General features: G+C 38.7%; 1 protein-coding gene across 1 annotated transcript in view; it reads right to left on the minus strand.

Annotated features, from left to right (window-relative positions):
• Positions 1 to 601: 601 nt before the first annotated feature.
• ARRDC3 (arrestin domain containing 3) overlaps positions 602 to 10,626 on the minus strand; it is a 14,726-nt gene continuing 4,701 nt past the window's right edge. Inside the window, exons 2-8 of the mRNA XM_009288275.2 lie at positions 9,221 to 9,302; positions 6,412 to 6,559; positions 5,067 to 5,169; positions 4,406 to 4,662; positions 3,818 to 3,980; positions 2,830 to 2,984; positions 602 to 1,536 (exon numbers count right to left, since the gene is read on the minus strand). Coding sequence (XP_009286550.1) covers positions 1,480 to 1,536; positions 2,830 to 2,984; positions 3,818 to 3,980; positions 4,406 to 4,662; positions 5,067 to 5,169; positions 6,412 to 6,559; positions 9,221 to 9,302 — 965 coding nt within the window. The 3' untranslated portion in view covers positions 602 to 1,479. The remainder of the gene's footprint in view (positions 1,537 to 2,829; positions 2,985 to 3,817; positions 3,981 to 4,405; positions 4,663 to 5,066; positions 5,170 to 6,411; positions 6,560 to 9,220; positions 9,303 to 10,626) is intronic.

Genomic DNA, 10,626 nt, shown 5'->3' on the forward strand with positions numbered 1-10,626 from the left:
TTGGTGATTAGGTAACTATATATAAAAATAAATTTACTTTCCCTTCCCATCCCTACTACTTGAGATATCAATCTGTCTATGAATCTAGACAGTGTATGACTATTTCCTTTTAAAATGCTTTTGAGGCTGAGCTGGTGTCTACTGGTGCGGCTTTCATTTGTGCCTTTTTGTTTTTTTCTTTTAAAGCTTCACAACTTGAACATCTCTTTTCTTTATTAAATACAAAGAGAAATGGGAATGAGGGTCTTGAACATCTCTTTTCTTAACATACAAAGAGAAATGGGAATGAGGGTGGGTTTTCTAACTTTTGTGTATGTCCCTATTCCAGATCCCCCTCTCGAATAAAGAACAAAAACAAAACACAAACACAAAACAAAAAAAAAAAAGAAGTAACTCAACAGTGCAACGTAACAAAACAAATAGCATTCCAACAGTTTGGCAAGTGATGAGTTCACTCTTTTCTTAACATACAAAGAGAAATGGGAATGAGGGTGGGTTTTCTAACTTTTGTGTATGTCCCTATTCCAGATCCCCCTCTCGAATAAAGAACAAAAACAAAACACAAACACAAAACAAAAAAAAAAAAGAAGTAACTCAACAGTGCAACGTAACAAAACAAATAGCATTCCAACAGTTTGGCAAGTGATGAGTTCACCTGAGATTAAGTGATTTTTAGGCAGTCTGTAACAAAATGCTGCTTTGCGAGAATAGTAGAAAGGCAACAAATTCTTAAAAGAAATCAAGAAGGTATACAATCTTGATGAAGTCTATTAGTTTCGTTCTATTAACTCTCCACCCCCCCCACCCCAGCCCCACATCTGTTGCTTATCTACTACAGTAGGCTGCAAAACATACAGCAAGAAGGATTGGCTTGAAGGCATTTGATGTTTGTAAATAAATCCACAATAGGATCCAAGCTGAAGAGGTGATACATGATCAGCCTACTAGGACAATTCTGAGCATGTGCATATGCAGGTAAAGTCCAGGCGCTATTAAATTAAAAAAAAGAAAAGTCAGTGCATTTGTCAAAGTCTGTTGCTGTGTTTTTTTGTCAAAGCTTTCTTTTGCTCCTTATTGTGCGGACCACAAACAAATAATGAGAAAAAGCTGTAGTGACACTGAACCGCACAACATAAGCAATGAGCATGTGCAAATTTCCAAATCATAAGAGGAAGCCATCCCTCTCTTACAATGTGGTTTGAGTGTTTTGACACACATGACTGTAGGTTAGTAAGGCTGCTCCTAGTATGTGCCAGTATTTAAGGGGGGGGGGAAAGCTCAGGTCTTCAAGCATGTGGAGCAGTCCTACAATGTTTCTGTAGGCTTCAAAGCATGATCACAGGTTGTTTTCATTTATTCACCATACAGGCAAGAGCAAAACCACTTCCTTTGAAAGTATGTCTCCACTATGACGCCTTGACCTTCAACACGGCAGGTACGATTCAAAACCCAAGTCAAGTCAGCTTTTTATGGATTCCTTCAACGAGAGGGGCAAGATGGTCTGTCATCTGTGGGCTGATCTGGGTTTGGATCAATCTGACCAAAAGAGGAAAAAAAACCCAAAACAACCCAAGGCATTGTTAAAGTCAATTGCTAGAAATAAACCAATGCAAACAAAACCCCACCAAATTCACAAGTTTAAGACAATCATAGTGATAAATGGCATCCCCAGTCCAAAGGTTATTCAAATAACTGAAAAACCTCTCGTCAATTAGACAAAATTCTGATTGAGCATGGTGGAAAATTTTGAACTACAGGCCAACGGCAATTTAAGGATAAGCACAAAGAAGTAATAAAAAAACTGGAAAAAATCTGCTTTAGTAGCACAGAAATCTTGAATTATTTACTGTACACTAAAAAGACAGCTTGACCCATCACTAAAAATGTAACTTAAGAAATACTTAGTTCATTTCAGAAGACGTTTTGCTTCAAAAGCTATCAGTAAAAAGTCATTCTACTTTTAATTTACAAGTAATGAATCCTCAAACACCCCATAAAGTGTCTTAGAAGTTCACATGTTCCACACCTTACCTCCTCCTTTCTAGAAAAGGAAGAAGGGGAACAACCTGCTAACTTGGGTCTCCAAAACTGGGTAGTAAGAATAGGTTAAGTGTACAGTATATAGTTTAGACAACATTCTTATCAGTTAATTTTATACAACTGTTTTTGAGGATAAAGTAGGCTTCTTTCTAAATCTTTAAGGACCTAAAATGAAAAGGACTTAGGAGCTGTATTCTAGGGTTAAGCTATAGAAAGTCCTCAGAGAAATCTCCAGCACACAGAAACCGTGCCCCTCTCTGCCCACTCAATAGCAGATTAGTGTTTCGAGAAGGAAAAAATCAACAGTGAATTCAGGCAAGATTTAGCCAAAGGACACTATTTTACCTAAGTCAGAAAGAATACCTTTGTAACTTCTCTACGTGGAACTTCTGAAAGCACTACATACGCAGAAGCAAACATGCACAGAAAGAGTAGTTTTAGAAAGAAGTAGAGCTGAAAAACATTAGCATGTTGTGCATCTATAGACCCAAAATGTTGGTGTTAACCAATGCAATGTATTATGTATGTAATGCAAAGTTTTAATGAAGTTGCCAAGAGGGTACAGAAGAGCTTGGCAATTTCTATGAAGCATTAGAATTGTGAAGAATCCTGAAAACTCTTGATGCAGTTCACCTGCACTTGGCTAAAATGAAGCTGCCTTATCCCCTGTTCATCAGTTTAATGATTTCTCCCAATTTTAGGAAGGAGAAACAACTTCCTACATTTATTCACATGACAGAATTCAGAAAAACAGTGAATTAGTCATCATATTCTGTCTGAGGTACCTACTTCTGAATAGAGGGGTGGAGGCAGAAAACGGAACTCCTGGATGTATGCAAACAATGGTCCTGGAAGCGCTCTCTCAAAGTCATCACAAGCACCTATGGGTGCAAGGCTGGACTGTCTTTGTTCCTCCGTGACCACTTCTGCATAGCTAGGAGGTGCTGCAGGGAAAAGGCACACGCAGTTTGAGCAACAAGGTCTCATGCATGTCAAAATATGTAACAGGATTAACTATTAAACTTTCATCATTGTAAAAGGCACCAGCAGGTAGGTAAATTACTTCAGTGACTTTTTAACAGTCGTTGAATGTGAAAGGGAGGGTAGGCTGTTTTGTTTCAAGACCATGCTCAAATCCAAGAGCAGACTGACCACTGCTTATTGTGGCTTAATTATCCCCTTAAAATTTAAAGAAAACTCAGAATACTGAATTTCTGTACAGGTAGTAATGATAGAACGTGGCATTCCTCCAGACCCCACAAATCTGAGTCTGGGATGTGTACATATAAAGGGATGTTTATTAGGTATGAGAAAACAGAGGGAAGGAGCTACAGCGTTTCTCCTTTGACAAGAGAGATTTCCCATTGACATGAATTACATTATGTTTTCACAAAGCCTTGGCTACTAAGGCTGGTAAAGGACACCGTAAAGTGCTATTGTGACAGGTTACAATGCCTTATAACCAAGGATGCAATTGGGATACGGGAGGCAGAATTAATTCTGCACAGGTACAATGGCATCCTGTGCTTTCCCTTGTGCCAGCCTCCAGTCCAAGCAGCTGGATTTCACTGCTTGTCCTTGAGAGAGGAAGGCAGGGAAGGAACCCTGTTCTTTCTACACAGAACAAGCAGGTGGCAAGGAAACAGCCAGAAGGAATTTCCTGTGGGCTTTATTACGAAGGATGTAATTTGGGTCTGTTTGCACAACAGCAATGAATAAAGCAGACAAAAATCTAAACAGACTAGCAAATTGATTGTGATTTGTGTCGTCAAGTTACCTTCGGGTCTTTCAGGCAGTGTCAGACCAAGCCAATTCATGTTCATGCTACACTGGCTGCTCACACTTGATGTTCTGCTACCAAATGGGTGTAGAGGAATGGTACCAATGACCAGTGGTAAGTTAAGGAATAAATCCATGGCGCCTGGAATATCAACATATACCTAAAGAACAACAACAAAAGAGGTGTATGATTAAAATGTAGGTTTGTACGAGTACTTCATTACTTCATAATTATTAGACTAAGTTCTCTGTCCATGGAATTTTCCACAAGTTTCTTACTGTCTGCTTTAGGGCCAATGCCCCTAATGAAGACAAAAAGCTCCCCAAGTCGAAAGCAGCTTAGGATTCTTAACATGAGCCCTCACATGGAAATGTCGCCTACTCATAACACGTTTGCTTAGCTGGCACACCACAACTATTTTAAGGACATGCATGATTTAAACTGATTTACAGAACTCCTGTCAGGACGCTAATACTAGGATATGTATTTCTTTTGTAACTAGTTAGCATAGAATGCTTTGTTAGCAATTTGCAAGGAATGACAGAAAACTACTCATGCTCGAGTGAAACAGACCATCCAACGTACCATCAGTGAATACTCCACTCGGATTATACTACAGTCGAGGATTGAAGGGGAAACAGGTGGAATTTTCAACTGTTTGCCATTCCAGGTTTCTGTTTTGCCAGATGACAAGGATTCCCCACGCAGGTTGGCAACAAGCTGTTTGACTTCCTTCATTTTCCCTTTGGCATAAAATGCCTGCGTTTGGTAAATGGCTGCCTTTGGCACCACCACACGGGAAGAGCAGTTCTCAATCTCAGCAAAGATCTGAATTGATTCACCTGAAACGAAACAGAATTTCATGTTCTCTTTGTATTTACAAGGCAGCTTAAGCAAATCACCACATTCTGTGTATTGTTATAATGCACCGGATGCTGCCAGCAATGCTCTACCTTGAAAAACATCCACTGATGCTAACAGGGATAGGATCACCACGAGCTAATCTAAAAAGAGAAATGCACAGGTCTAATAGAAGCAGATGTCCTTCGACAATCGGGAGACACAGCTAGCATTAGTTAACAAAATTAGTCGTAGTTAAGAAAGTCTATTTGGCAATAAGACTGCCAAATGCAGACTGAGGTGGTAAGAATAGTTTAAGTATTTCGTTTAAATGAAAGCAGTAAGTACAAACTGTCATTTTAAGAGGGAAGGAAAAACATTTCCTATAATTACTTCTGTTACGTACCTGGGGTGTAGCCCTTCCTTTCAATTTTGGCACTTAAGGATATTGGGCCTGAGGTACAAAACCAACAACAGAGAGTCTTTTCTTTTGTGCCTGCTTGGGGTGACTGCAAGAAAAGAACAACATTGCCCATTTAATTAAGAGTTCCATGAATCTCTTCATCTATTTTAATCAACACAAAAAGTTATTTTAATGATGTATTTATTACATATTTTGATAAACATAGCTAGTTTTACTTATAGGAAAAAACTCAAGCAGTTTAAATGGCACTATACAGATACGACGTTTATTCTGATTCCATTACGCATTAACACTGCTTTTCCTGCTACGCTTCATGCTACAGTCACACTTAGAACAGTTTTTATACATAAAAACTGTGTAACTTAAGAAAAGGCTTTATAGCCTACATATCCCAACACGTTGTTGGCAGAGCTTTTCATTTATCAGTAAACTAGAACATCTTTCCAGTACACTGTATTTCAGAAACAGTAACTAAAAAACCGAAAGTACTGTAACCCTGACTCCTGCTATTTGCTCTGTTTTGGAATGATCCTGTTTCATCTATCTTAAACAGACTTTGTTATTTTACATGGTATCAGGATTCAGGACTGGATCCAAAGCCCATTAAAGTCAAATGCGAGTCCTTTGATTTTAATGGAATTTGTGCAACACCAATGTCCCTTTGCAAGTCTGATTTTTCACCCATACACACAAGAAACCTATTTCAATGGACTCTGAGTTTTTTTTCCCCCTCCATAGATTAGAACTTGAGGAAGAGGAGGAAAAAAAAGAAAAGGAATTTTAAGGCCAGATTGAAATCAAATCCTCATTGAAAGCAGTTGTGATACTGAAATTGTTTTAGTGAAATGACATTTCAGAAAAAGACTATACCGAATTATGATAATTTCTCCCCATTGGTAGAAAACTATCCATATGGAAATTATCAATTATGCACGCCAGTACATTTTTTGCTTTACATTTTTAAGTTAGCAGTCTCATTATAATATTAAGTTTCACTGTTCCTTCCACAGATTATTCAAAAATCAAAGTGGAACAGTTCACAAAATTTTCCTTCTTTGTGACATTTTACAATTTAGTATTATCAACTTAAATTGACAAAGCCATTTTACGTATCTTAAATGTGAAGCAACTCCAAGTACAGGAAAATGTAGCTTTCAAAATACCAGTAGTTAAAGAGTTGCTGAACTGAAGTAATGCTTAGAAGATCAGCTGTAATTAAACTAGCGAATAAATATTAGGTAAAATTAGATGTGGATATTGTTTCACTTATTATACCTCATTATTTTTATGCCAGAAACAAAGAATTAGTAATTCTGTCAATTCTTACCAGTAATGAAGGAGTGTTGATATCTATATGCTCAAAGACTGTAAATTCCTTCTTTAATTTTACTGGTAGAAACCAAGGCCTATGCAATTCGGCTTTCACCCAATAGCGCACACTGCCATGTCTGCCTTCGAATGAGGTAGCAAGTGGTCTGTGCAGGACACAAAGGTCAAAATTGAGTAAAGTCTTTCTGTCTAATAATGATACAATTGATCAGATCAGGGATTAGTATGTAGAACTGCATTTTTAATGCACTGTAGTATTTAATGCAGCGTAACTTATTTGCAAAGTTTCCATATCTCAGAAAAATTCAAGATTAAAGATGGGAGAAAAAATCATCTCCGATTCATCCTACTATAGTTTTGCATAGATTTTAAGAATCAATTGAAGAATTGTACTAGAAAATGCCAGGAGAATACACATTTCCTTTAAACTTAAGAGGCCACTTTCACATCTAGAGTAAAGCATGCCCTTTTAAGGCCAAATTAGGACTACCAATTTAAAATTAGCATTAGTATCAACCAATTATTGTTTTGGATATCGTATTTTGTAAATCATTGTCTATTGTTTACTTGGCTGGTATCTCAGTGTCAGCTTAATTTTAGCTGCAACTCAGCACTTTTGTAGTTTGTTTTGCCTTAAGCAGAGTAAATATTCCAATTTAGAGTTCTGAAGAGAGAGGCTATTTTGAGTACCTTCTAATTTTCCTCTACCCTGATGAGACCAGCTTAAAACATTTATATTGTATACGGATGTACATATATAAGCATATATACACACACACATAAAATCATCAAGCCTATTCTGCTCTGAACTTTGGCAGATGAAAGAAGTCCTTTTTGGGAGCTGGAGAAAAATGAAGTGGAAAGGATCTCCAAACCTTTCAGCATCACCTTTTTTTCCTGTAACATCATAAAATGAAAGACAAAAATCTTTATATTCCAGTTATCTCCAATTAACAGTAGTTTTCCATAACTTATTTTTTCCTTATTTTTATGCAAGTAAATTTTTTCTATTATACTGAGTTTTGAATACATTGCAATATATAAATTAAACATAAATTATTTGCAAAACTTCCATGTCTTCCACAGGGAGTAATATTAGCCATGCTAGTACTTCAACTAGAATGATTCTTTCAGTTACAGGTTTGACTTCTCTACTTGCACATCTGAAATGTTTACTTTTTTATCCCAGTAATCCAAACGAAAGGATTTTCTAATTGGTCTTCAGTATTTCATCCTGCCCCATATTCTTTAGGGCAAAAATCAGTAAGGCCAACGTGTCATCTTTCCGCTGTTGCTCTGTAGTTTAAGTAAATTTTGGAAGTATTCTATGGACACAGAATAACAAGTAAGTAGGCGGTGTCAAACTTCAGGCTTTTAATACCAGCTTTTGTTTTTTCAGTATTATCAACAGCTGGTTTCACAGTTATTCTTTCAGGTCCCTTAAAAAGAACCTGTGTTTTGACCAATGCTTGTGATATTTTGCTGGCTATCTGCTTCACTTCAAGCGAAGCATTTCATGTTCGTGTGTAACATTTTTTCGTCTTTTCATACTTAAATGCCCCTTCCAAGGCAAGATCAGTATTAGCCTTATTTCTTTTTGTAGTTGAGATTTGCACAGAATGCTAAATTGTCTTTAAAAATCTCTATGTATACAGGTCTTCTCCACTCTTCCAGCAAGTTCTACTGTAAAGTCCTGTGCTGTTCACTTTGAAACTGACCGGTAAAAGCGTTTATCATCTGCAGGTTCTGCTAAAACCAGCAGCTCTAACAAACAGATGGTTCATTAGCTTTAATATTAGGTACTGAGGTATTTCACATAACATGCTGCCAAATTTTCTCAACCTTAATGACTTCACTGCTTGCCTTTTACAGCAAAAGGCTCCTTTTTCCATCCATGTTGAGACTCCCTCTGTTCCTGTGTATTTATTTCTATTGAAACTTGTATTTTTAGCCGATTTCCATATTGGTAAGTCCTCTATGTATAAATCTTCCCTTCACAATGTCTACATTACACATTTCGGACTTTGGGGGTGGGTAATGATCTTAACACTTCTGCTCTCACTCTTGCTTCACCTTTGCTTTCTGAGACAAATGGGATTAGGTACAGGAATTTTTCTTGCTTCATCCACCCCATCCTTCTGCTTATTTCCATCCAGGCTTTCTGTATAAAGGCCAGCCTGGGTACATACATCCTATTTAAGCGAGAACCACCTCCTCTCTTGTTCAAACAGTTAAACTTGCCACATCTGTTCCAGACTGAGCCCAAACAATTCAGCTGTGATCTTATCTCTAGTTCTGCTGGTCTGCATGGCTCCAGTAAACTGTTGGTTGGGTTAGAAGGTATCTCAGCCACTCTGCAGTACTCCAGTGACAGTTCAAATTCCTCTCCCTCCTCTTGGGAAGGGGTAAAATATTGGAAGACCTAGTAAGTCAGCAGGACTTGGTCAAAAGAAAGTGAGCAACTGGGCAGCAATGAGCTCCCATTTTGTGGAAATTAAAAAAAAAAGACAAAGGAAGTGTGTATCAGTTTAAAAGCAACCTCTTCAGTTTAATGAGATTATGTCCTCCGCTGCATGTCGGAGCACAATTCCTGCTACCATTGAAAAGTTTTGTGGAATAAAAAAAAAAGACAAAGGAAGTGTGTATCAGTTTAAAAGCAACCTCTTCAGTTTAATGAGATTATGTCCTCCGCTGCATGTCGGAGCACAATTCCTGCTACCATTGAAAAGGTTTCCCCTCCACCCACAGCAGGAGTTTTGCTCAGGCGGGTGGGCAGCAGGGCCCAAGGACTGCATGCGGGCACTTACGTCTGTGGAAGCTCGAAGCTGAATGCATATTCGTGCCTTCCCGAATGGATGGTGTGAAGGCCTTCTTCTGAATTGTCATCGTCTAGGAGGGGAAAAAAAACCACAACAACATGCTATTCCACCTGCACACTTTTTATACATCACATGGGCTTCTCTTCCAGAATAAAAGAGATTTACACACTCGTTACAGCAGTTAAGAACGCGGCGTCCCAGAAACAAGGGTCTCTGGTCCGTTCATATTAACTGCTGGATGCAGGGCCAAACCTTACCTACAGAAGGGTAGGCAAGATTGCCAGATTCACCTTACAGAGAAGCAGAGGTTCATTTGCCTTAATTTATAATCCCGCCTCTGAACAGTGACACAGTTGCAACTGCTGCCATTTCAAGGCCTGCCTGCAAGATCTGTAATGGAAATCATGCTTTCCACGGCGATTCCTAGTTAAAGTGAAATAGAGATGGCTCTTTAACAGCATTAAGCTATCTGCACAAAGTCTGCCGTGTAAGATTAAATTTAGTAATTCGGCTTCCTTTTATCTCCTGCCTGGCAACAGTGTCCAGAAATTAATCGCCAAAAAAGTGTGTGTGTGTGTGGGGGGGGAAAGGTGTACAAGCACTGCCTGGAAAGTACCAGGCAAATTCAGGGGCACAGAAAATGGCAAGCTGCCCGATTAACGCTGTCTAGAGCTAAACTTTTTATTTTTTGATAGGTTTAACTCGATCTTGCTTGGACAGCAAATCCTAGGTATTTGCTGGTTCCACCAAGAAAGCTGACCGTTGTTTATGGTCATGATTTTTTGACCACCTTTAAACACTGCAGCCAATTAGCGGTTTATGCCAATGTAATTACCATAAAACCAGAAAAACGCTGACTCCATCAAAATAGAAAGTTGAGAGGAAAAATAACTGAGCGTCTCGCACATAAGAAGGGCTGGAACAGTAAAAGGTGATACAGTGAGACAATGCAAAAGGCAACCGCTTGTATTTTATGGTTTGAAGCATTAATGGAGGCACGCAGGCACACAGGAGGATTTTAAGTTCCCATTGTAGTACGGAAACGCCGATGCTCCCCTTCCTGCACTGCACCACAAAGGCCGAAGAGCTTAAAAAAAAAAAATAAAAAAAATAAACCAGAAAAGCCCCCAACCAGCAAGCTACCGACACAAATGCACCTTCAGCAGGCAGCGCCACGAAGTGCGCGTCAGGAAAACGCTCCGAAAGGGCGAGATTGTGTGTCAGCGTGAGGGTGGGGTTTTGGTTGGTTTTTTTAATTTTTTTTTTTTTTTAAGACTCCAGTCCCACGTTTTTTTTTTTTTTTTTTTTTTTTTTTAAGATTTTTTTCTTTTTGAGACGCGGGGGGGGGAGCCGTCGCTTTTTGTGGCTCTATTTCCCAGCACGGCGGTCTCCTC

This window comes from Aptenodytes forsteri, unplaced genomic scaffold (assembly GCF_000699145.1).
Source record: "Aptenodytes forsteri isolate BGI_AS27 unplaced genomic scaffold, ASM69914v1 Scaffold41, whole genome shotgun sequence".
NCBI lineage: Eukaryota > Metazoa > Chordata > Aves > Sphenisciformes > Spheniscidae > Aptenodytes > Aptenodytes forsteri.